At 46.7% G+C, this 27500-nt stretch overlaps 1 protein-coding gene across 10 annotated transcripts in view; it reads right to left on the bottom strand.

Annotated features, from left to right (window-relative positions):
* magi1a (membrane associated guanylate kinase, WW and PDZ domain containing 1a) overlaps nt 1-27500 on the bottom strand; it is a 115877-nt gene that overhangs the window by 14566 nt on the left and 73811 nt on the right. For 9 of the 10 annotated variants that reach the window (XM_081349694.1, XM_081349685.1, XM_081349690.1 and 6 more), the window contains exons 9-17: nt 25032-25151; nt 24645-24830; nt 21766-22374; nt 17286-17320; nt 15515-15776; nt 7226-7317; nt 6469-6661; nt 1372-1668; nt 115-318 (exon numbers count right to left, since the gene is read on the bottom strand). In XM_081349694.1, the coding sequence (XP_081205820.1) occupies nt 115-318; nt 1372-1668; nt 6469-6661; nt 7226-7317; nt 15515-15776; nt 17286-17320; nt 21766-22374; nt 24645-24830; nt 25032-25151 (1998 nt within the window). The remainder of the gene's footprint in view (nt 1-114; nt 319-1371; nt 1669-6468; nt 6662-7225; nt 7318-15514; nt 15777-17285; nt 17321-21765; nt 22375-24644; nt 24831-25031; nt 25152-27500) is intronic. The other variant, XM_081349688.1, reaches the window with a different exon arrangement.

The raw sequence follows: 27500 nt of genomic DNA, 5'->3' as shown, positions 1-27500 counted from the left end.
AACTGCTATTAGACTGATGTGAATGTGCAACCATTATAAAGACAGTGAGTGAATCGCAGGGTCTGATTCCCCGCTGGAGATGATTGACAGGAGCGTGACCCAGTGACAGCTCACCGTCTCCGGGGATGATGCGCAGCGTGACCGCGTGACCCGCCTCTTTGATCAGGTTGACGATGTCCGAGTGTGATTTGTTGGTGATGGAGCAGCTGTTGACCGCTAGGATCCGATCGCCCACCTTCAGCTTTCCACAGCGGTCCGCCGGACTGAACTCGATGATACGGCCGATTTTATGAGGCATCGACACGCATGTGTTTCCAGCTGAGGTCCAAGAGACAGAAAAAGAAGAAAAATCAGCCCACATTTAGATGACAGCGTCAGCAGGATGAAACCACTGTGACCATGTGTTAATGTTAGTGGTGGAAATGTTGATTCTTTCAAGAGATTCGTTCATTTTCAGTTCGTAAACCAAAATGATTCGTTCAGCGACCATTTCTTCATATTACACGCCAGAAAGTGGTGAAAAAGAGTGTCTTATGTGTTATGTCTTAAGTCAACGAACGTATTTACTTGTTACAAAAAAACTGATCTGGCTTTATTAAAATATGTGCCTAATCTACTCAGTAAATGAATAAAATAAGTCTAAATAAGTGGTTCAGATGACCAAAGTAAGTTAACATTTTAATTGTTTGGTCAGACATTTACACATTCATAAATCTGGGATTATGTTAAACGTGGAGTAATGGGTAACACTTTATTTCGATAGTCCACTTTAGACATTCTACTAACTATAAGTAACTTTACAACGACAAGTCAACTTATTCTACTAACCTGAACACTAACACCTAACCCTGACCTAACAGTCTACTGATACTCTAATGAGAGTTAGTTGACATGTAGTTGAAAAGTTACTTATAGTTAGTAGAATGTCTAAAGTGGACTATCGAAATAAAGTGTAACCGAGTAATGTTCTGTATGTTAAATATGAATATATAAAGAAGCGTATGTGCACAGTACGGATCCCTGCGCTTTGCATCCGCTTTCTGCTGAGATTGACATGATAAATGACCCGGTACATTCTCATTCATTTCACTCACAAACAATATGTACCAGTTCATCCAATTTGTTCACGACTGAGATCTCCCTCGTTCAGACTCAAAACAGTGACTCGCATTAAACAGTGAATTACATGCCCCTTCACAGCCCCAACTGGAATGCTATTTGTCTTATTCTCAGACAACACAAGATTAGAGGATGAATAAAATAACTATATAGTCTGTGTTTTTAAAACAGGAGGGCATCCCGAGTGTATTCTGGGAGCTTCTGAGTGTCAACCGTGATTGTGACATCCCCTGATGGACAGAAGGATCTCACCGAAGGTGGTGTTTGCATCAGGCCTGGACACGGAGGACACGATGACGAAGCCGAAGCCCTCGCTCTCGGCGCGCTGGATCTCCACGTCGTAGGGTTGCAGGGCCGTGACCGTGCTCCCACTGCCCCCTCCACCACCACTGCCGATGCCACTGGTGCTGCCGGAGCCCGAGCTCACGGTGTTCAGCGAGTTCTGGCTGCCCTGAGGTGTGCGCTTCTCCTCGGTGAGCGACGGAGCCTGTGTGCTGCTGTGGTGAGAGGAGGCCGGAGACGGGGGAATGTCCCCCTCGCCCTTATAACCTGCAGACAGAGAAGACATCAGAGAGACCAGCAGAGAAACAGCAGAGAGACATCAGAGAAAAGCAGAGAAACAGGAGAGAAACAGCAGAGAAACAGGAGATAAACAGGAGAGAAACAGGAGAGAAACAGCAGAGAACCAGGAGAGAAACAGCAGAAAAACAGGAGAGAAAAGCAGAGAAACAGCAGAGAAACAGGAGAGAAAAGCAGAGAAACAGGAGAGAAACAGCAGAGAAACAGGAGAGAAACAGGAGAGAAAAGCAGAGAAACAGGAGAGAAACAGGAGAGAAACAGGAGAGAAAAGCAGAGAAACAGGAGAGAAACAGGAGAGAAACAGCAGAGAAACAGGAGAGAAACAGCAGAGAAACAGCAGAGAAACAGGAGAGAAACAGGAGAGAAAAGCAGAGAAACAGGAGAGAAACAGCAGAGAAACAGGAGAGAAAAGCAGAGAAACAGCAGAGAAACAGGAGAGAAACAGGAGAGAAACAGCAGAGAAACAGGAGAGAAAAGCAGAGAAACAGCAGAGAAACAGGAGAGAAAAGCAGAGAAACAGGAGAGAAACAGGAGAGAAACAGGAGAGAAACAGCAGAGAAACAGCAGAGAAACAGCAGAGAAACAGGAGAGAAACAGCAGAGAAACAGGAGAGAAAAGCAGAGAAACAGCAGAGAAACAGGAGAAAAACACGAGAAAAACAGCAGAGAAACAGCAGAGAAACAGGAGAGAAAAAGGAGAGAAAAGCAGAGAAACAGGAGAGAAAAGCAGAGAAACAGCAGAGAAACAGGAGAGAAACAGCAGAGAAACGAGAGAAACAGGAGAGAAAAGCAGAGAAAAGCAGAGAAACAGGAGAGAAAAGCAGAGAAACAGCAGAGAAACAGGAGAGAAACAGGAGAGAAACAGGAGAGAAAAGCAGAGAAACAGGAGAGAAACGGGAGAGAAAAGCAGAGAAACAGCAGAGAAACAGGAGAAAAACAGGAGAGAAACAGCAGAGAAACAGGAGAGAAACAGGAGAGAAAAGCAGAGAAACAGCAGAGAAAAGCAGAGAAACAGGAGAGAAAAGCAGAGAAACAGCAGAGAAACAGCAGAGAAACAGGAGAGAAAAGCAGAGAAACAGCAGAGAAACAGGAGAGAAAAGCAAAGAAACAGGAGAGAAACAGCAGAGAAAAGGCAGAGAAACAGCAGAGAAAAAGGAGAGAAAAGCAGAGAAACAGGAGAGAAACAGGAGAGAAACAGCAGAGAAACAGGAGAGAAACAGCAGAGAAACAGGAGAGAAACAGGAGAGAAACAGCAGAGAAACAGGAGAGAAACAGCAGAGAAACAGGAGAGAAACAGCAGAGAAACAGGAGAGAAAAGCAGAGAAACAGGAGAGAAACAGGAGAGAAACAGGAGAGACACAGGAGAGAAACAGCAGAGAAACAGGAGAGAAACAGCAGAGAAACAGGAGAGAAACAGCAGAGAAACAGGAGAGAAACAGCAGAGAAACAGGAGAGAAACAGCAGAGAATCAGCAGAGAAACAGGAGAGAAACAGCAGAGAAACAGGAGAGAAACAGGAGAGAAACAGGAGAGAAACAGGAGAGAAACAGGAGAGAAACAGCAGAGAAAAGCAGAGAAACAGGAGAGAAACAGGAGAGAAACAGCAGAGAAACAGGAGAGAAACAGCAGAGAAACAGGAGAGAAACAGGAGAGAAAAGCAGAGAAACAGGTGAGAAACAGGTGTGAAACAGCAGAGAAACAGCAGAGAAACAGGAGAGAAACAGCAGAGAAACAGGAGAGAAACAGCAGAGAAACAGGAGAGAAACAGCAGAGAAAAGGCAGAGAAACAGCAGAGAAAAAGGAGAGAAAAGCAGAGAAACAGGAGAGAAACAGCAGAGAAACAGCAGAGAAAAGGCAGAGAAACAGCAGAGAAAAAGGAGAGAAAAGCAGAGAAACAGGAGAGAAACAGGAGAGAAACAGCAGAGAAACAGGAGAGACACAGGAGAGAAACAGCAGAGAAACAGGAGAGAAACAGCAGAGAAACAGGAGAGAAACAGCAGAGAAACAGGAGAGAAACAGCAGAGAAACAGCAGAGAAACAGGAGAGAAACAGCAGAGAAACAGGAGAGAAACAGCAGAGAAACAGGAGAGAAACAGCAGAGAAACAGCAGAGAATCAGCAGAGAAACAGGAGAGAAACAGCAGAGAAACAGGAGAGAAACAGGAGAGAAACAGGAGAGAAACAGGAGAGAAACAGCAGAGAAAAGCAGAGAAACAGGAGAGAAACAGGAGAGAAACAGCAGAGAAACAGGAGAGAAACAGCAGAGAAACAGGAGAGAAACAGGAGAGAAAAGCAGAGAAACAGGTGAGAAACAGGTGTGAAACAGCAGAGAAACAGGAGAGAAACAGCAGAGAAACAGGAGAGAAACAGCAGAGAAACAGGAGAGAAACAGCAGAGAAAAGGCAGAGAAACAGCAGAGAAAAAGGAGAGAAAAGCAGAGAAACAGGAGAGAAACAGGAGAGAAACAGCAGAGAAACAGGAGAGACACAGGAGAGAAACAGCAGAGAAACAGGAGAGAAACAGCAGAGAAACAGGAGAGAAACAGCAGAGAAACAGGAGAGAAACAGGAGAGAAACAGGAGAGAAACAGGAGAGAAACAGCAGAGAAAAGCAGAGAAACAGCAGAGAAACAGGAGAGAAACAGCAGAGAAACAGGAGAGAAACAGCAGAGAAACAGGAGAGAAACAGCAGAGAATCAGCAGAGAAACAGGAGAGAAACAGCAGAGAAACAGGAGAGAAACAGGAGAGAAACAGGAGAGAAACAGGAGAGAAACAGCAGAGAAAAGCAGAGAAACAGGAGAGAAACAGGAGAGAAACTGCAGAGAAACAGGAGAGAAACAGCAGAGAAACAGGAGAGAAACAGGAGAGAAAAGCAGAGAAACAGGTGAGAAACAGGTGTGAAACAGCAGAGAAACAGCAGAGAAACAGGAGAGAAACAGCAGAGAAACAGGAGAGAAACAGGAGAGAAAAGCAGAGAAACAGGAGAGCAACAGCAGAGAAACAGCAGAGAAACAGGAGAGAAACAGCAGAGAAACAGCAGAGAAACAGGAGAGAAACAGGAGAGAAACAGCAGAGAAAAGCAGAGAAACAGCAGAGAAAAAGCAGAGAAACAGCAGAGAAACAGCAGAGAAACAGGAGAGAAAAGCAGAGAAACAGGAGAGAAACAGGAGAGAAACAGCAGAGAAACAGCAGAGAAACAGGAGAGAAACAGGAGAGAAACAGGAGAGAAACAGCAGAGAAACAGGAGAGAAACAGGAGAGAAACAGCAGAGAAAAGCAGAGAGACCATCAGCTAAACCAGCACATACTGTACGCCCTATTCAGACAGGAAGTGCTTTTAACAGGGACGGACAAATCTGTGGGGAGAAAACGCTGTTCGGATGAATTTAATTCAAATTCGAATTGTAATTCTAGATCCTGTTTTTGACATCAATTCAAATTCAAGAATTGAATTGGAATTCAGGAGTCGTTCTCAATTTAATTCTGAATTGTGCACAAGCCTGGTTGTAACTGCCCAGAGCTTGGTTACTGTGGTTTTTAAGGGTTCACTACCATGCACTAGGGGGCTCTATGTTGCATTCCTCCTCTTCTATATAGCCAGGTAAGAGGAGAGAAGTAATTCATTTTTCAAGAGCGAAGAGCTGGTCTGAGGTCCTGAGGCTTGCGTTCTGTCTGCATATAGGCGCAGAGCGTGAACGGGACAGAGAAAAGCCAGGGCTGGGTCTGCCTCCTCCAGGGGCAGTGCTTGCAGGTTCACCACCTAGTCCTGGAAGGGAGTGGTGACAACCTTGGGCACAACCGGGGTCTAAGGATAAGGTGATAGTTGGCCGGGCCGAATTCTAGGCACGATTCGTCGACTGAAAATGCATGTAGGTCCTCTACCCTCTTGATGGAGGCCAATGCCACCAGGAGTACTGGTTTTTAACTCTGCTGATTGCAAAGGCTCAAAGGGGGGTCTCTGCAGTGAGGTAAGCACCAGAGATAAGTCCCAAGAGGGTATCGAGTGAGGGTGAGGCAGATTTAGTCTCCCCGCCCCCCTCAGGAACCTGACGATCAGGTCGTGCTTCCTCAGTGACTTACCTGCGACTTACTTCAGCTGCATCGTGATCACCGCTTGGAGCAGGTCACCCAGAACCTCCGGGTCCCGTCCAGGGACCAGACATGGAGTTTCCTGAGGTCTGGAAGCGGGTGCCATAGGGTGCCCCGTCTCTGAGAGAGCAGGTCCTCTCTCAGAGGAATGGACCAGAGAGGGGCTGTCGCGAGGAGCACTAGTTCCGGGAACCAGGTCCGGTTGGGCCAATAGGGGCAATGAGCAAGACCTGCTCCTCATCCTCCCTGGCTTTGCACAAGGTCTGTGCAAGAAGGCTCGATGGGTGAAACACATACTTGAAGTACGGGCAGTAGAAGCCAGTCTTCATATCGGCTGGAGGGACCGGCTCTATCACGTCCTTCACCAGTAGGATTGCGATTTTTACCCGAAGCACAGGAGCACCGTTCGCCAGTACACAGGTGAACTGGACGCCCCTGAAGGCCGGGGAACGCCGGGCGAACTGAATCGCATAGCCGAGTCTGATGGAACGGATGAGCCAGCTGGGCACGCTGGGAAGCGCTAGCCAGGCTCCCAGGCACCGAGACAGGAGACCAACGTCGTACCCGCAGTGGTGCAGGCACCCTGCGAAACAGTGAGCGTCTGAATAGGGCCACAGTGATTAATGAATAAAGGATGGTTCCTTAGCTGGAAGAGTGTGTGCTGTGAGTGTGTGTGAAAGCTTCACCTGTGTAAGTGGTCTTTCGCCGCACGCTCAGGTTGACGTGCCCCTGTTTGGCCGCCTGTTGCATGAGCTGCACCACCAGCTGATGAGATTTGCCCACTACAGCGGTTCCGTCCACACAGATGAGCTCGTCTCCGGATCGCAGCCGGCCGTCCTCGTCCGCCGCGCCGAACTTCACGATGTGCCCTATGTAGATCTGGAGCACACACACACACATCACAGTCACACACCGCAGCTCGACACACACAGCCTGCTGGGAATTCTGGATCATGTCCTCAGACGGGATTCCAATTAAACTATCAGACCATTATGAGTCAAATCAGCTGTGCTTATGATGTAGCAGAATATTATTATAGTTATTTTACACCATTATTGTCCTGGGTTGACTGGGACAGACTTCCAGTATCACTGAGAAATTAAGATTCTGATATCAAATTTTTGTATTGATTATTGTAAATGAAAATTATAGATCAGGAAGTGTGAGGTACTGATACCATCACCAATATTTTAACACTAAAATTGGCCAATACAGAGTAAATTAAAGAAATACACAGTTTGGCCTGTTTATTTGTGCAAGGAGCAACAGATTCTGTTTTCTGTGATCATGCATATTAGAAATTCATATTTATATTTATCTATAGTCATCAAAGAATCATGCTGTACAGTTTGAGCTTCCTTTGACGAGGAAAATACATGTTTTCTAGCTCTATAACTCAACGCAATGCATGTTTATTTGTACGGACGTTATCATCGGACTCACCGGTTCTCCGGGTTCATTTCCACCCAGGATCCGGAAGCCAAAGCCTGTGTCTTTCCTCCAAAGGAAAATGTCTTGTTCTTGAGAGTCTGGCACTGGACAAAAAGAAAAAAATAAATCAGTTTCTTTGGAAGAAATTAGAGGTGTGCAGTATAAATATATATAAGTCTATCACAATATTGTTATTTTGATTGGTTTATATGCTAAATAACCCAGCGGAAATGCCTGTTGTTTGATCAATTACTTTAGAACTATTTTTCTCTTTTCATTTTGGATTTTATGAATGAAAACCAAACCAAACACTCCATGTAAATATTATGAAAGAGATTCACTGACTACCATGCAGAAATATTGCTACCATGGTATAAACGGTAAACGTCTCTATAACAGTCGACAGGTCTTCTACCATCAGAAAGCATGTGTATATTTTACTGCTGTTGTTAGTAGTTGATACACATGCATATATGCATGATGAAAAGCAGGAATGCAGATGGATAAGGATTCACGGTCAGACTAAGCCTCGGCTGGTCAGACGCCTGCTTCCCCACACAGAGAACAGCATCATGTAAACATGGAGCGTTTATCTACCCTGCCGGACACGCTGCTCGTTTAAAAGGTCTGGATGAGCCGAGCTGCTCCGTGTGGAGTGTTTAACAGGCCTGACTGGGATCTGGCACTGGGATCTGGCACTGGAGTCTGGCATGGGAAGGCCGGAGCGCACATGGACATCTCCTCAGGTACAGCTGCTCTCTCTTCAGACGCCACAGACTCAGACGAGGCATGATGAGTTTCAGTTTACTGCCAGATCTCTCATCACTGACTCCTACTCTTCAAATACACCTTGTGTAACCCTGAGAACTGGTTTATAACGAATACTGTACACGTGACAAAAGACAAAGATAAAGATCTTTTAACAGCAATATTTTCAATGCAATTCAACTTTTTAAAATTCTGTATCCCAATATTAAATGACTAATTTAATAGGCAGAACCAACTATCGGCTTGATTTCCGGATCAAGTATGCAAGTGGTAGCTTTCATATGCCATACCTCTCTAGTAAGCAACTCAATTTGAGAAAAATTAGAGAAAGATGTCCCAGAGAAACAAGGCAAGCAGTGTTGAAGAGGAAACAGGTGTAGCATGAATTCGAGTATGGACATCGTCAATTTTTGAACTGAAAAAATGAAGAAAATTATTACACAACTGATTTGAAACAGGCATAGATTTGCCAAAGTTAACATTAAGGAGTCTGTTTATAGTTTGAAAGAGATGCCTGGGATTGCTTTGCAATAATCTAAGATTTCGTAACCCGAGACGTTCCCTTTCGAAAGGGAGACACATTTGGGGAACGAAATGCCCACACTGCCATGCTGAGGGGATGTATACCAATCATGGCTGTGCTGCAAAAACGAACATATTCAACTCAGAGTTAAATCCCCCCTACTGCACGCACATCAGGCTGTCAGTCAAGTCAAGTCAAGTCACATTTATTTATTTAGCGCTTTTTACAATACAGACTGTTTCAAAGCAGCTTTACAGAGATAACAGGAAAATGATGCAACAAAGTTTGTTTCCAGAAGAAAATAGCGTCACAGTCCAACTTAAATAAGTTCAGTGATGTTTCATTTTTGTTGTAAAAAAGTTATAAATTTAGTTCATTTATATATATATATAGCCGCTCTGGAGAAAACCATGATGTCATCGTCCAGCTCAGTTCAGTTCTCATATAATGGTGTCAATGCAGGCAGATCAATATTATTGTTGAATATTAAAATAAATGTAAAATTAAAAGTAGCACTACCTCCTACAGCCACTGCCCAAGCTTCATGCTTAATGAGGAAGCATCCTTGTGGTTTTACACAAAGGGCTTGACCCAAACCCAGCTCAAAGGCCTGGACACCACAATCCAACTTAGACGGGGGTTCCTTTAAGGGAGTATGACCCAGACCTGCTACTCTCAGGGGGACCAGTGTCAACCCCTGTAACAGGGAGGCTAACATGCTTTATCAGTTGAAGCCAACAACCTGTGTGTCTTTTTTTCTTTCTTTTTTTTTTTGCTCTAACCAGAGACAACTCAGCAGGACGACTCTAGAAGAAGAGGAGGCCTGCCACACTCACACTACAGTGGTCTCTAGTGCTTTCTTTCACAATGTGGAAAAACAGCTCAGCTCAGCACAGATATGCACAGTGCAGAGCGAGGGGAGCGAGGGGCCTAAAGAACGGCTCTCTGTAATCGAGAGGGCCCTTCTCTAGCTCTACCTGCAAGCTGTTTGCATGGAGGCCTCAGCAGGATGACTCTTGAAGAAGAGGAGGCCTAAATACCACTCTCGGTGAGAGAGAGAGAGAGAGAGAGAGGGAGAGAGACCCACTAACCCACTTCTCTAACTCTACCTGAAAAGCTGTTTGCATGGAGGCCTCAGCAGGATGACTCTTTTAAGGAAGAGGAGGCCTGCCATACTCACACAAGAGAGTTTCAAGTGTTATCTCTTACCATGTAAAAAAAACAGCTAATCTCAGATATGCATAACACTGAGCTCAAAAAGCGAAGGGCCTAAAACACAACTCTCTGATATAAAGAGAGAGAGAGGCCTCTTCCCAATGCAAAGACAAATCTATTTTGCATGGAACTCTGGAGGATGGAGGCCTCAGCATGACGACTCTCAGATGAGAGGAAGCCTACAACATGCATATAGCAATGTAGCCACAGGCGACGTACTCAGCACAATGACCCTAAAATAAAGGGGAGTACTAAAGTCTGTATCTGGGGCAGCCTGGTCGTTTGAGGGAGGCTTTACACTGGAAGCCAGCGGTCACCTTAACATGTCCTGCTAGCTGGAAGTATAGAGGCCCAAACTCTGTGAAGGCCTGCTATGATTCATCCAGAGGTGAAGTACTCTGCATAATGACCCTTTCAAACAAGGGTAGTACTGGGCTTACCTGGCGGCTATCTGTGAAACGGAGCACTCTGTAAAAATACCCTCTTAACCCTCTGGGGTTTGAGGTTATTTCTGGGCCCTGGAGGTGTTCTGACATGCTGTGACATTCGTGCTTATTTCTGTTACTTGTGACATTTTCATGATTGCACTGTATTCAGCACAAACTCTGCTACAAAAATATGTAAGCAGCATGTGTGTAAAAGTTTATAGTTTTGAGATAATGACATTTATGCGTGGTTTGTGAAAAAACAAAAACAAAATTGTCACTGAAATAAGGTCATGAAACCCATACTGATTACTTCTTCACAAGACTATTGAAAATTGTATCACATAGCCTAGAATATTTGCTTCAAAGCTATGTGAAAATAATCCTGCGTACTCATTCAGATAAAACAATATATTGATCAAAAATTTGTAAGGCATGTTTTGTGTAAGAAAGCTGTATGCGAGGAGGCGTGACTCATCATGAATATTGATGTCTTTCACACCTGGGAAGACAAAGACCCTCCCCTAATGGCCCTATCAGGTGGGACTGTGAGAGAACCAGAACAAAGAATGAGTAGAGATTTAAAAAAGAATGCCTTTTTGATTGTTTGGATTTATTTACAACACAACATATTCCAAAGATACACAACAAAGGACAAAAAAGCAAATTATTGAACACACTGATCTATAGACAGAGACTTGAACAGTCACACGCCTTTGTGCCATTCCTGAAACATAGTACATACCTGTCATTTCCAAGGTGTTTGATTTTTCATTTTACCATGTTCATGTACAGAGTCTCATGTGAATGTTGAAGTCAGCAGGACTCATCAGTGGGGCATCTGGTCCCTGTAAAAAAACAACAAAAAAACAGTTGTGAACATGCTGATATCAAGAGAAACTAGGGCTGCACAATTTTGGGAATACATTTTAGATTTTTCTGGTTAAAGTATATATATATATATATATATATATATATATATATATAAAATGAATACCAGGTTTGTTGTACCTTGTAGGCATATACGTGTAGGGCTGCATAAAATAATAATAATCATAGCCTATAGCATGCGGCCTATAAATTGTTAAAAAGGGACACTTCAGTACACTACACATATATGATTATCATGTTACTTCAAATGTTTCCATGCGTTATGAAATGAGATTGGAGTAAGTAAAAACATGAAGCCTAATATTTGGCGAGTTTTGCTTTTCAAACGTACAGCACGAGTGACTCAAACTCACAGCGCGTGCAGAGAACATTTACTGAAGCGATCGAGCCGCTCCAAACTATGAAACATTATTGTTACCACATTATACATATCTACGTTTGAGCAGATATCCACAAACACATTATTTAACAGCAAACACGGCTCTAAACATTATAATATTCACCATATTAGAGTAAACACTCATACTAGCCTACTTTTTATCATGCTGTGTTTTATTATCGAACATAAAAAACATCCTTGTGTCGTACATGTCTATAAATTTAGCATTGAAAGGTTGCCTACCTGTCTATAGTTCATATTTCAACGTTTCTGTCTATATAGCCTATATATGTGTGTATATATATACACACACACACACACACACACACACACACACACACACACACACACACACACACATACATTTTAGTCTGGCACCAGTTTAACTAGTAGCTACAATGTAAAGTTTATGCAACAATAACATGCTTACTATTATGAGTGGAAATCTCTTACCTTAAAATCTTTCTCATCTTCAAATTGCGTTCTTCTAATTCTTCTGAGGTAAATCCAAGGTAAACAGCACAGTACAAACACAGTCTTCCAAACTCGATGATAAGTAGAGGCGTACTGAAGTCTCTGATTCTTTGTTTTGAGGTAATGAGGGCGTTTTCAGACCTGCGTTCCTTTACATGGACGATTTGCATGTCAATTGCGAGCATGGGTGTGGTCACATTAGAGATAATGAGCACGGGCTGGAGAAACTGTACATGTCGTTGCTTTCATACGGATTACTTAAATAGAGAATATTTGTTTTTGATATAATTTACATCAATTAAAAATAGAGACTTCAAGCTTTGTAAAGACATGTCTAAATTCAGTGTGGCAAGCATTCGTTGAGTTACAGGTCATTTTCTGTCGCGTTTCAGAATAAACTTCACATTGAGAGAGACGGCAGAACGCGCATCATGTTTATTTTCTTTATTTTATGAAAAACACAATATTTTGTTTTTATAATGAGTGTACACAAATAAAAGAAGACATTTAACAGTTTTGAATGTTGTATAACACTTATATGTAAGATTTATTTTGAGTCTCTTTTGCACTGATAAGAAAAAAAGTGAGCTGGTCATGCCGGCGCAACCGCCGACCCCAGACCGAGACGGGCCAGGGCCCCCATGCTGTCTGGGTGTGGACTCAGACCAGCGCGGTATAAATAATCTACATGCGGCCGAGTGTGCCCTCGCCTCCCTGAACCTTATGACCACTGTCTCAACGGAGGTCCTGAAAGGTTCAGAGGGCGAGACTGGGACATCAAGGAGAAAGGACTTCTCTTTCTCCCCGATGCTCGCCAAGTTCACCCACAGATGCCTCTCCGTGGCCACCATAGACTCCTCGATAGGCCGACCGTGGCGGAGGTCTGTTTGCTGACCCAGAGAGTGAGATCTGTGGTGCCGCACAACTCAGCCACCGCGCTCAGGGTTAGACCCTGACCCTGGTCCAAGTCCCTCAGCAGGTCAGCCTGGTACGCCTGCAACACAGCCATTGTGTGCAGTGCAACACCAGCCTGATCCGTCGCCACATATGCCCTGCCCTTTAAACGGGACGTGGTCTTTAGTGGTTTAGATGGCAGGGCCGGAACTCTCAGTGTCGATGTCTCCCCCAGCGAGAGACAGCTCGCGAATGTCTCTTCAATGGGGGGCATTGACACATACCCATGTTCTCGCATTCCCTCCACATTCGCATAGTTGGAATGATGGAACCGGTGAATGCGAGAGGAGTACGGGTTCTTCCTCTCACCCGTCGCGTCTTCCATGAGCAGCTTCCCCTCTGACGCGCTGCCATGGCAGCTCAAGCCTAGCGGTGGCGCTCTCCATCACCTCCACCAGCTCAGTGTACGCGGGCAGGGCGGGTTCAGGCATTTCAGCATCTTCACCCGCATCAGCCTCCTCCTGCTCGTCCTGGCTCGAAGCCAGCAGACAGACAAGACAGACAAGAGCGGAGCGTTCTGATAGATAAATGCTCACAGTTTGCGCACCCAGCCCCCTCAAGGACTGAGCGCACATGCTCCTCACCCAAACAAAACACGCATAGGCCGTGAGTGTCACCAGGTGTAAGATATCTCTTACATGGGGCAGCACACTTCCTGAAATGCTTGTCGCATTCCATGATAAAATATCTTACTTCACACTACCAGCAAACAGTCCCTGAAGACGAAAAGAGGATGACATGTTCTCTAGGCGCCCTCTTATACTTCCTGGTTGCACAAGTGGTGATGTCATGGCTGTCGCCGGCCAATACAATTGCCGTGATTATACAGTACTCAGTCGTCAGTCACGCTGAGGCATTCCCCAAACGTGTCTCAGGACGTAGTGCGAGTTCCCTTTTGAAAGGGAACTGCCGCCTTAGAGTGCAGCTTGTCATTATACCAAGGGGCAGTACAAGCAAAAGTGACATTGCGTCATTGTGTGGTCCGTCTACAGGTGTGTCTACAGGTGTGTCTACAGGTGTGTGGTCAGTCTACAGGTGTGTCTACAGGTGTGTGGTCAGTCTACAGGTGTGTCTACAGGGGTGTGGTCAGTCTACAGGTGTGTCTACAGGGGTGTGGTCAGTCTACAGGTGTGTCTACAGGTGTGCGGTCAGCCTACAGGTGTGCGGTCAGTCTACAGGTGTGTCTACAGGTGTGTGGTCAGCCTACAGGTGTGCGGTTAGTCTACAGGTGTGCGGTCAGTCTACAGGTGTGTCTACAGGTGTGTGGTCAGTCTACAGGTGTGTCTACAGGGGTGTGGTCAGTCTACTGGTGTGTCTACAGGGGTGTGGTCAGTCTACAGGTGTGCGGCCAGTCTACAGGTGTGTCTACAGGTGTGTGGTCAGTCTACAGGTGTGTCTACAGGTGTGTGGTCAGTCTACAGGTGTGTCTACAGGGGTGTGGTCAGTCTACAGGTGTGTCTACAGGTGTGCGGTCAGCCTACAGGTGTGCGGTCAGTCTACAGGTGTGTCTACAGGTGTGTGGTCAGCCTACAGGTGTGCGGTCAGTCTACAGGTGTGCGGTCAGTCTACAGGTGTGTCTACAGGTGTGTGGTCAGTCTACAGGTGTGTCTACAGGGGTGTGGTCAGTCTACAGGTGTGTCTACAGGGGTGTGGTCAGTCTACAGGTGTGCGGTCAGCCTACAGGTGTGCGGTCAGCCTACAGGTGTGCGGTCAGCCTACAGGTGTGTCTACAGGTGTGTGGTCAGCCTACCGGTGTGCGGTCAGTCTACAGGTGTGCGGTCAGTCTACAGGTGTGTCTACAGGTGTGTCTACAGGTGTGTGGTCAGTCTACAGGTGTGTCTACAGGTGTGTGGTCAGTCTACAGGTGTGTCTACAGGGGTGTGGACAGTCTACAGGTGTGTCTACAGGTGTGCGGTCAGCCTACAGGTGTGCGGTCAGTCTACAGGTGTGTCTACAGGTGTGTGGTCAGCCTACAGGTGTGCGGTCAGTCTACAGGTGTGCGGTCAGTCTACAGGTGTGTCTACAGGTGTGCGGTCAGTCTACAGGTGTGCGGTCAGTATACAGGTGTGCGGTCAGTCTACAGGTGTGTGGTCAGTCTACAGACGTGTCTACAGGTGTGCGGTCAGTCTACAGGTGTGCGGTCAGTAAACAGGTGTGCGGTCAGTCAACAGGTGTGTCTACAGGTGTGTGGTCAGCCTACAGGTGTGCGGTCAGTCTACAGGTGTGCGGTCAGTCTACAGGTGTGCGGTCAGTCTACAGGTGTGTCTACAGGTGTGTCTACAGGTGTGTGGTCAGTCTACAGGTGTGTCTACAGGTGTGTGGTCAGTCTACAGGTGTGCGGTCAGTCTACAGGTGTGTCTACAGGTGTGTGGTCAGCCTACAGGTGTGCGGTCAGTCTACAGGTGTGCGGTCAGTCTACAGGTGTGTCTACAGGTGTGCGGTCAGTCTACAGGTGTGAGGTCAGTATACAGGTGTGCGGTCAGTCTACAGGTGTGTGGTCAGTCTACAGACGTGTCTACAGGTGTGCGGTCAGTCTACAGGTGTGCGGTCAGTAAACAGGTGTGCGGTCAGTCTACAGGTGTGTCTACAGGTGTGTGGTCAGCCTACAGGTGTGCGGTCAGTCTACAGGTGTGCGGTCAGTCTACAGGTGTGCGGTCAGTGCTGTCACTCACAGCGGCTCTCATACATGCTCCTGGACTGCGCCCAGATCCTGAAGGGGTCCGGCTTTTTCTGCAGAGTCCCGTTGGCAGCGGGGGGGTCGAAGGGCGGCAGGACAGGCAGCGGCTGGGTGGGCGGAGGCGGGACGGGTGGAGGGGGTCCTGGGGCTCCCGGGGCAGAGGAGGGCAGCAGGCGTGCCGGCGAGTCTGTGTGAGCGCTGCGGTGACTGCAGACGCTGTGCTGAGAGCTGCCCTGACTGTCCTTACGCTCCAGCTGCTGACACACACAGCAAACACACAAATAACCATTCTGCCATATTTCTCCACACATCACACTTCAAACCGTTTTCTTTTCTACAAGGGAGCACAAAAGGCTGAATATTCAAGCGTCTGTTATCTTTGACTCAAAAGCTCTAAACTGGCAACAATTAACATACAGGAAACTGCCAAGTTTCCAATACTACCATAGAATTAGACTTCTGAAGCCAAACCACAGCTTTCTGACAGACGGGAATTTAAGATGTTCTTGAAGAAAAAGTATTTTGTTAAAGGCAAAGATTTCTCAGTTTTTTGCATTCTTTTAACAAACCCTTCCTCCCTTGGTTGACTGTCAACAAAGCTGACATCATTCATGCACTTCCCGGTCATTTTTACTAGATATTTATAATGCCATTCCCCTAGCATGATATTAATTATTAAAGGCTAATAACACATTTTACAATGTCTGACCAAACAAGGTCTTCGTCAGGCCTGAATAAGACCTTGTTTGGTTGAAACATGGCAATATATTAAAGTTTTTTTGTTTTTTGATGAAATGCCAAATTTGATGATTTTTTTTATAAAGAACAGCCTACGGCTAATGAACTATTTGACTGGAAGAATTGTTTATTCTGATTATAGTATTAATAAATGTTTTGAAATTTATTGAACATGGATATCTTTTATAATTTAGCTGTTGTCACAAATAACAGCAATAAGCTTCTGAAGGCCATGACTTACAGTGATTTTACCACAGTTGAAGATCCATTTCCTTTGGCTGGATGCTTGCTTGAGTTTTTGTGTTTTATTGTGCAGCACTTTGTGACTATCATATATCATATGTGTATTAGAGATGTGCGGATCAGTTTTAACGTCAATCATCCACTCACTCAAACCTGTGATTCTCTCTGGTTCAGATATCTGTACCAGATCCTCACGTTACTCTGTTATTCTTAATCTCAGAGTTAAGCATGATAATATGGTATCATATTATACTGAATTAGGATGCTTTTAAATTAACATTTAGCCATTTAAAGTAAAAGTTCTACTTTGGCCAAATTGCATTGCATTTTACTCCCTTCAAACAATGTCACTGTTTCCATCACTGCTACTTCCCGAACACACACACACAAGAAATGAAATGCGTTCATCCAAAGCAAAGGCTGGATATTGGCTTTATGAGTTTATTGTCATTTTCACTGCCGTTACACATCACACACCCATCACCTGTTTCATCCTGGTTAAATACTTCAGTAAGATACAGTAATACTTCACTTCCTTCCTGTCAATATAGCGTTATCATATTGAAATACAATTTTATTTACTTTTAAATGAAACCATTGTAATCGTGATATTATTCCTATTTTTTACTACATGTAACTGTAATCTGATTACTTTGTGTTTTGGCACAACTCTAACGAATTAGTTACCAGATTTTTTTGTCCTGATAGTAATGTATTCCGTTACTCCCAACCCAGTAAAGACATTGGCTGATGTGTAACTGAGAAATAAAAGAGATGCATCTTACCAGCACTTTGGGACTTCTCTTGGGCTGCAGGACTCCTGAGAGAGAAAGTAACAATTGCACATGTAAACTCAACACTGAGCCCCTAAATCCACATTCTAACCTTCACAAAACAATGGCAAAATTTGTGGTAAACATACAGTACTGTGCAAAAGTCTTAGAAATGTTTGTATTTTCACCGCAAAAACTGGTTTTGAGACAGTTATTTATATATTTTGTAGTAGTATGTCAGTAGGAAATATCAGTTTACATTTACACACAATCCTTTTGCTATTAATTGCAATAATCCAGTGATATTCTTGTATGTTGTCTGACAGCAGCCGGATCTCACCATCATTGAGTCTGCCAGTGATTTACATGAAGAAACAGAAGAAACTGAGACAGACTAAATCCAGAAGAAACCAAACCCCTCTAAAAGGACTCGGTTACTAATGTAACCTCGGTTCCCTGAGATAAGGGAACGAGTATTGCGTCCGCTAGACGCAATGGGGCAAACTCCTTTTTCTCCGAATACTGATTGCCTTTTATAAAATAACGCAGTGCACAGCCATAACAGTGCAGAGACTACACGCACTCTTATTGGCTGGTCAGTGGGAACTGCACAAACCTATGGCGGAGCGGCGTAACTGCGTGAGCCAATCAGGGCACAGCCCGACGATCCGAGCGCAGAGCCCGCCAGAAGGGGTGGGGCATCTACCTATAAATACAGCTCATTTCGCCATATGATTCAGGTTAATCAACTTAAGCGACGAACGGCAAGTCATGTGCATAATAGCACGGCCGTCTACACAATACTCGTTCCCTTATCTCAGGGAACCGAGGTTACGTTAGTAACTGAGTCATTCCCTTTCGAACGGTCAGTCGTATTGTGTGTGCTAGACGCAATGGGGAACCAATCCAATCATGCCGTGCTATGTTCAAGCAGAACGACATGTTCTATTACCCGAGCCTGGGACGCTTGGATAAGGGTCCCAAGGGCAGAGGGCTAATGGGGCAATAGTGCCCTGAGGGGGGTTCAGATAAGGTTGGAACCTAAGAATAATGGTGGGCCGGGCTCACACGCAGGGACTATATGGGAAGGATATGTACCTGTAACACAGGGCCTTCCAAGTTATAAAATCTGGCGAAGGTGGACGGCGAGGACTAGCCAGCCACCGCACATATATAGCTAATAGATACCCCTCTGTATCGGCCGAATGTAGCGGCTCGAATGGAGGCCCTTTGAGGGCTCTGAGGACCTTTGGTAGGGCCCAGGAGGGTACGGTACGGGGGCGGGGTGGGTTGAGCATCCTCGCTCCTCTCAGGAAGCGAAGAATCATGTCGCTTTTCCTATCAACTGGCCGACCACTGGGGCATGGAAAAGCTGCAATGGCCGCCACGTAGACTTTGAGCGTGGATGGGGTGCAGCCCACATCCAGTAGCTCTTGAAGAAATTAAAGTACCAGTGGTACTTTGCATGATGCAGGGTCCTGGTTCCGGGCTGAGTACAAGCTGGAGAACATAGACTATTTAAGGGCGTAGAGGCTCGTGGATGGAGCTCTAGCCTCACAAGTGGTGTTTACGACTGGGAGGTCCGCTGGGAGGTCCGTAAGCTCCAGTCGAGGGGCCAAACATGGAGGGCTCATAGATTGGGACGGGGGTGCCAAATCATCCTGTTCGCCTGGGAAAGGAGGTCTTTCCTCAGGGGTCTCGGCCATGGGGCTGCTGTGAGCAGCTGAATCAACTCGGGAAACCAAGGTTGGGTTCGCCAGAAAGGAGCCACTAGAAGGACTACGTGTTGTCCAATCGGACTAAGACTCAGTGACCTGCCAGGTGTGGTTGGAAGGTTTTGAGGGCCAGCAAAACCGCCAACATTTCTAGGCAGTTGATGTGCAGCCGTTTCTCCATGCTCGTCCAAGAGCCAGAGGTCGGTTTGCCCTTGCACAGATCTCCCCAACCCGTGTTGGAGGCGTCCGTGCTGACCACCATCCTCCTTGAGACCGTACCCGAGCTTACCCCGGACTCGTAAAAGCTGGGGTTTCTCTGGAAGTGACCTGGGGTCAGCCAGTACTGCAAGCAGCGCATTTGTAGCAGACCCAGCGGAAGCACTGCCGATGCGGAGGCCATGAGGCCTAGCATCCTTTGAAAGGTTGAGGGGGCGACGGCTGAATGGCTGACGAGTACAGATCTGTGGGAATTTAGTTCCGCCTCTGACTAGGGCAGAACGAGCCAGTCGTCGAGGTAGTTCAGGATGCGCATTCCCTTCTGCCTCAGGGTTCCCCTCGTAAAAGTGCATGGGGCCAGGGACAGTCCGAATGATAGGACTGTATACTGGTAGGCCACCCCTTCGAACACGAATCTCAAAAAACGGTCTGTGACGGGGGGCTATATGGATATGAAAGTATGCATCTTTCAGATCCACTGAGAAAAACCAATCCCCGGGCGTACTAGTGCGAGGACTTGTTTCAGGGTTAGCATCTTGAATGGCCGTTTCATAAGGGCCCTGTTCAGATGTCTGAGATCTAGGATGGTACTGAGGTCACCACCCTTTTGGCAACGAGGAAGTAGCTGCTGTAGAAGCCTGACTCTGTGTTTCCACAGCCCCTTTTGCCAATAAGCTCATTGCTTTGGTGCAGAGGACGTGAGCCATGTTGCTCTTCACCGAAGTGTCGACTATGCCCACAAAGCGGGATTGATTGTGAGCGATTCGGAGGGAGTAACCTTGTTCTATTGTGTTCAGAACCCATTGTGACATGCCAAGAATGGCTTTCCACGCCTCGGCCCGGCTGGCTATGGGTTGTATAATTTCGGGGGACGGTGCGCTGCATTTGCGCAGGGGACTGACACTCATGTGGTGTGGAAAAGGAAAAGTGCTCTTTTGCTGAGTATTTTTGTTTTTTATTTTGTTCGCTATAACAGTGGTCAATTGCAAGAGGGTGTAAACTTGAAAGGGCCCACAGCTTGCAACTGCAACACCTGCTCCAACAGCTTGAACTGAACAGGGTGTTTGGAGGGACACACCTCTTCCTGTCTGGATGATCAGGACTGCTTCTTAGGCTCAGGGTCCAGCATAATCCTAGGCCGGGGTCCCTGACGCTTAGGCGGGAAGCGTTTTGCCTGATGGGGGCACTGCCACTGCTCAGGCGCTGGATTGGGCTGAGTGGCTGCAGGCGCTGGTTTGGCTGGCTGCTGAGTCAGCGTGGGCTTGTGGCGACTCGAAGCTGCGGAGCGGGAGCACTTGGGCAGGAAGAGTCGCACAGCCTGCGATGCCTTCTGTGCAGTCGTGAAGCGTTCAGCGAAACAATCCACCGCGGGGCCGAAGAGACTAGTGGAGGAAATAGACGAGTCGAGGAAGGCGGTTCTATCCGCGTCCTTAATCTCGGTCAGATTAAATCATAAGTGGCGCTCCAGCACCACTAAACTGGCCATAGCTCTTCCGATGGCCTGGGCAGTGGCTTTCGTAGGGCGCAGGGCCAGGTCTGTAGCGCTGCGGAGGTCAAGAAATGTGTCTGGGTCTGGTACAGACTCGTTCATGTATCGGAAGAGCTTCGCCTGGAACACCTGGCCAGAGGACGCATAAGCCCTACCTGTGAGGGCTGAAGTCATCCTGCAGGGTTTGGATGGGTGAGCCACCTTGGATTTGCATCCAATAGCAGTGGGTGGGCAAAGATGAGCAGTCACGGCTTCGTCTATGGGGGGCAGATTCTCATAACCCTTCTTCCACAGGCCTATCGATGGTCGAGAGCATGGTGGCAGTGGAGTAGGGGGTGTGCCACGACTTTGTTAATTCTTCGTGAACTTCAGGAAAGAACGGTGCAGATCGCTTACGAGGGACCTGTTGGTGCCCTGGCAGGAACCACTCGTCCAGGCACCTGCGTGTGGGCTCCTCAGGGGCAGGCCAGTCGAGACCGAGCTCTTCAACAGCCTTAGACAGGACATGGATCCAGCTCCAGCTCTCACACACAGTCCAGCTCTGACGTCACTACGTTCTTTAGACGGCAAGGGGGCAGGGTCATCCACTGAGCCCACCCAATCCCACACGTCCGAAGCCGCCAATGACATGGAGTCATCATGAAGATCCTCTTCGGATCCACCGAATGGTCTGGACGGGTGAAAAGCATAAGTGATATCTCTTTCTGTGGAGAAAGTGAGGCACGCGGGGTCTGAGCCAAAGTGAGCTCACTAACTTCCAGTTGCTCAGCCCTCTGGCCCCGCTGTTTCTTTCTCCGAAGCTTGTGGGAGAAAGGAAACGGGAGAGCGTGAGGAGCGGAGAGATGAGAGAGGCATGCTCTCGCAATGGGAGCAGCTCGTCTCTGTGAGTGCGGCATCTGCATGGGCTTTGGACTCGATCGACTTTCAAATCGAGTTTGTTCGTGATCGGACTGGTGCGCCACAACTCTGTGTCTGTGTGTGTGTGAGTGAGTGTGTGTCTATGTGTGTGTGAGTGTGTGTCTGTGATCAGTAATGCTCGTTTCACAGACCCAGTCAGAAAGCGTTAGCTCACCTCTCTGCACTAGCATGGTAACCTCAGTCCCTCGAGGGCACTTGCTGAGCAGATCCACCACCTGGTTGTGGCTCAAGCCCTGAACGCTCCTCTTGTTGACCTCCAGCAGGATGTCTCCCTCCTTCAGCCCTCGGCACCGTGGGTAATCAACGACCTGCTTCACCTTCTGCCCTCCACCCACCAGACTGTCGGCCATAGTGAAGCCGAAGCCCTTGTCTCCCTTCTCGATGTGGAGTGTGATGAGTTCGGGCTGCGTGGCGATGGAGGAGGCTAGCGTCGCCACATCGCTAGCATAGCTGTCGGTCACTAGCAGAGAGCTGTCCGGCGCAGGGGGGAACGGCACCACCTCAAGACCCGACACCACACCCGCCAGCGGAGCGACTGGTTCGAAGCCCTCCTGGCTGTTCACAATGATGGGCTCTTTGTCCAGGATGGCCACGGAGGTCACCAGGCTGGTGTTGGGGTCGTCGGGGTCAAAGGGCAGAGGGTATCCGCGGCACAGCTCCAGCTGGACCATGGAGCCGATCGGGATGGACTGGAATATCTTCACCACCTGAGCATGAGTGTATCCCAACACAATGGTGTCGTTCACACTGACGATCACGTCACCTGAGGGCACACACACACACACACACACACACACACACGTGTTACAGTCACGGAGAAACATCACATGATCCGCTTTTAATATCCTCCCTGTTTTATTTTCATGTTAGTTAAAGTTTTAGGTTCATCTGCCATTTCACACAGTTGACTGATTGAGGAACATGAAGCAGGGTCATGTTGACTGTGATGGAGCCGACAGAACCGTTACAATGACCCTAAAACTCAAGACATCAGGGCACAAATGCTCCTGTATGAGTTTCTGTCTCATATTTATGTCATATATGGTTGAGCAATAACCAATATCACAGAACAACTCAATGACTCACTCATTTAGACGTTTACCACCACCTACTGGCAGTTTTACTTTCTTATTTAGAGCATCACTTCAATAAAAAAATAAATAATAATAATTCCATATTAATATAAAAAACATTAAAGAGATTGTTCACCCAAAAATAAAAATTCTGTCATAATTTATTCTCCCTCATGTCGTTTCAAACCTTTATAACTTTCTAAAAGAAGATATATTGATAAATGTTGGTAAGCAGTTTTGGTGACTGTTTTGTTGACCACTGACTTCCATTGTATGAACAAAAAAATACTGAAACATTTCTGAAATTATCTTCTTTTATGTTCCACAAAAGAAAGTTAGAAAGTCATAGAAGTTTAGGACAACATGAGGGAGCGAATGCAGTGTCACCAATAAACCGTCTGTAAATATATCAAAATACAGATTCAGATGCAGCTTCTGAAGAACATTCAGGCTGTGTGTGTGTGTGTGTGTGTGTGTGTGTATATGAGAGAGAGAGAGAGTGTCACTGTGTGTGTGTGAGAGTGTGTGTGTGTGTGTGTGTGTGTGTGTGTGTGTGTGTGTGTGTGTGTGTATGAGAGAGAGAGAGTGTCACTGTGTGTGTGTGAGAGTGTGTGGTTGTGTGTAAAAAAATGTTGAATAAAATAAAATATTTATTTCTAAAGCTAATTTTTATCATTTAACACAATAATGGTTTCATCTTTTGGGGGTATTTCTTAGTCAAATTTGATGTGTGATTAATTAGAGTAATTCATGTCCCTATTATGTAATTAATTAGATTAAAAAAATGTTTGCTTGACAGCCCTATATTTTTATTATCTTATTTTAAGTAACGTTTATTTCAAGCAACAAAACTGGTTTTAGTTTTAGCTTCCGCTAGGGCTGTAGTACTCGAGTCCGGTCTTGGACTCGAGTCCGGACTCGAGACCGCTTTTCTATGGTCTCGGACTTGTCTCGGACTCGCTGGTATTCGGACTCGGACTTGTCTCGGTCTCGGCCACTGGTCTTGCCAAATATGGCTTTTGGTCTCGACCGAGTCCAGGTGTCTTTATTATGTTCCCAGTATTCACACATACGTCGCCGCGATATTAAAACAAAATATTATTGGAGGGAAAGTGAAACATGGCCACCTAATAATATGGGCATTTTGGCTCTTTTTCGTGAGCCGGCTCGTTTCACTCAGCTCATTTTCGTCACGTCATCCGCCCGATCCGCAGTTTATCCGCATCTCTAGTGTGTGTGTGTGTGTGTGTGTGTGTGTGTGTGTGTGTGTGTGTGTGTGTGTGTGTGTGTGTGTGTGTGAGTTGGCTCGGCCCAGTTTAATTGGTTGACATCGCGTGTATGATTGACAGGAACAGAATGTGAGGCTGATCAGACAGTCGAAACGAATGTGTGTGCGCCTTTAGGCCTATATAATTATTATTATTTGTTGTTCTTTGAATGTCAATTATTTTAAATAAAATTATTAAAATTATTAAATAAATTATTATTAAATTATTCATTATTTCATTATTACATAATGATTTAATTTCTAAAGGCTAGCCTATATTTTTTTAGCAGACTTTTTTTTTCCTGTCCTGGACTCGGTCTTGACTCGGACTCGAACCTTTTTGGACTCGGTCTTGACTTGGACTCGAACCTTTTTGGACTCGGTCTTGACTTGGACTCGACTAGTCCTGGTCTTGGACTTGTCTTGGACTCGACAAAGGTGGTCTTGACTACAGCCCTAGCTTCCGCTAACTATAATAACCCTGACCATCACAACAAGTTCTATTATGTAACGTCTGAATTTGTTTTTTAACACATAAAATGCTACTTCAGTGTGGGCGGGGCTACTGCGACGTGGCTCGTGATTGGTTAGAACAGAAACCCAGATAAACATGGAAGAGAGAGCTATTCTTGCTTCTCGTTCGTTTGTATCACGTCTGGTCAGAAGGCAAAAGATTTCCTACAAGGTTCAAACCTGTTTCCATCTTTCCGTCCACAGCGGCCGGTCCGTCCAACACCAGACTCTTGATCTGCAGGAACTCGTCCGGTTCATCCCCGCCGACCACAGTGAAGCCGAAGCCTCGCCGGCTCTTCAGCAGCTTCGTGCTTATGAACGTGCCCTTCAGTTCGGCTGGGTTACGGGTGAAGAACGGCTTTCCTCCTGCACGCACACACATACAGACACACGCACGCACGCACACGCACACACACACACACACACACACACACACACACACACACACACACAGACACACATTAACTGATTTCTTATTCAGTTATGTAATGAAATGAGAATAAATGCTGATGTAGTCAGGCTGGGGCATAACATGCATATGAACAATAATGAGTGTGAGCGTCTCACGTTTGGGCCCCGGGGCCTGAGGAGCCGACGGGCAGCTCTGAGGGTCTCTGTACGTCTCCAGATGACTGGGCACATAAGATCCGATCGCAGCTCCGGCAGACGAGTGCTCCTCGATCCATTCTGACAGAGAGAAACGCCACACAGACAATACACAGAAAGATCAGACTTCCACAAATATACTGACAATAAAACACACGTTTCCATGCGTTTCTCTTTGAACAATTACCTAGTTCTGTCATGAACTCTAGATGGCACAGGCTGATGGGTCTTTAACTCAATCGGTAGAGATCACGTCATTATCTACATGGCACAGCTGATCGGTTGCTGTTGCATCAGCGTCCAAAGAGCTGCGGCTCAACATTCAAACAAATACCAGTAGTGTAGACATGCTGCTGTCTTACATGATCATAACAATGTCTGTGTGAATGTATTCGCAGTAGCAAATCTCGGTACTTGCTCTGCAGCAGCAGCAGCGTAGAAGATCTTTTCCTCCAAGACCAAATACAATAACACTGCCATATCCATAACCATGCCAATCTCTATTACCATACCAATCTCCCAAGAGTTGTCATGACAGAACTATAAAAATCATTAACAGGCACTGCTTCAATGTGGAACGAGACACTGCGTTGATGACGCTATGGGGAACGCCTCCACGTAAATCACGGCAATCGTATTGACCGGCGACAGCCTATGACGTCACTACTAGTGCGACCCGGAAGTGTATAAGGGGTGCCTGGAGAACATGTCAACAACTTATCGTCTGAAGGGAGTGTTCAGCAGGCATCCCGAGGCATGGCGAAAGACGCAGTATCTCGTTCCCTGTTCTCAGGGAACAGAGGTTACAGTCGTAACCTGAGACGTTCCCTTTCGAAAGGGTGTCGATTTGACGCTTTAGGGGACGATATACAATCCCACCATGCTGAGGGGAGTGCATGCCAATTATGACTGTGACAGAAACATCAAATATGGCAGTTTCACTGAAATGCCAAAACACACTCCCCCCTTCGGTCACATATGGCCAGGGGGTCCGAAAGGAGTCCTGTCCAGCCACTTTCTGAGGGGGACATGAAGTCAACCCCACATGCCACCAGGGAGGCTGACCTGGTCTAATCTACTGACCTAGTCTTGCCAACAACCTGTCAGTTTCCTAAACAGAGTCTCTGACATATTTTGCCTCACTTGTGGAGGCATCCGATAGGGAGGTCTGCAGATAGTAGCAGTGATCGCTCACAGACCGGATCATAGAGACGGGCACCCTGGAGAGTAGAACTCAGCATAGCGCTAACCCTTGCAAACGAGGGGAGTGACTCTACTCGATCCTGGATCTGCACAGCGCTTCAGGGCCTGTGGAGGCTGGGCACTCTTAAAGGGGCCCTAATAAGGGGAGCGCCTCCAGCTCTAGGGCTGATCTAACAGGGAGGCCTCGTGAGAGTCCTTCGACCTTCCAACCAGGGTTAGAGAGCTAAGTATTCATAGAGAGCGATCCTCAGATAGATTCTGGAACACTATGCTCATCCTGATCAGTATTGACCAGGCTTTGGGCTAGAAACAGGGAGGCTCTAAGGAGGCCTGCAACGTGATACTTAATGCCTTTTTCCATGCGAAGCATCCAACTTATTGGGGAGCTGCCCTCAAGGAGGCCTGTTTAGGCCTAACTATTTGATAGCAGGACTGTTAGCAGAGCTTGCCACAGAAGCCAGGTGCTCTCACAGACATTTCTGTGGGCCTGGTTATACTTATTTAACATTTCCAACAGGCAGTGCACGCGGCAGAAGTGCTATTGAAGTGCTAAGTACCGTCTTACGCTACCGGACTATCGAGGAGGCTTCGACTGTCACGGGCGTCAGCCCGGGCAGAGCTTCGGCTCTAAGGGAGCATACTCAACCATGTAAACTTTTAGCAGGAGTTCTATACGTCTAGTTATTTCCGCGCTTGTTTGGATGCCCCGTTTCTATTGGCCGGGCAGGTAATCGTCACAGAGCGCAGTGGCGAAAGTTGAACCATTTTGAACTTTGACCGTGGCGTGCACTAGCTCGCCAACGCTGCGCTCCGCTGCGCGTGCACTTTGGTCGACGCGGCAACAAACCGTCCTCACGCGGCGCAAGCCATTGAAATAAATGGGTTTCATCGCACAGCGCAGCGCATTCCGCGTCCTGTCTGAAATTAGAAGATTAACGTCGGTGGATTTGAATTTGAATAACGGTGTGTACTGACGTCTTTCTGCGGTTAAAACAACAGTCCTTCTGATGTTCATTCTCTCAAACTCCTCGGCGAGCTCCTTCTCAGAACCCCACGATTCCAGACTCTGCTCCAGCTCAGCGCGAGCGAACCCGAACCGCCCGGTACGGATGTCTGACCCTCGTCCCTCGAGAAGAGGCCAGACGAGAGTGGAGTTTTCTCAAACTCTCAGTTTGCACAATCAGGTCTCTCAAGAGCTGATCGTGCGTGCTCTTCACCCAGACAGTC

This window comes from Scardinius erythrophthalmus (genome assembly GCF_964197995.2).
Source record: "Scardinius erythrophthalmus genome assembly, chromosome: 20".
In the NCBI taxonomy this organism is placed as follows: Eukaryota; Metazoa; Chordata; class Actinopteri; order Cypriniformes; family Leuciscidae; genus Scardinius; species Scardinius erythrophthalmus.
Note: the sequence above shows the minus strand (reverse complement) of the source record. Positions and strands in the feature narration are given on the sequence as shown.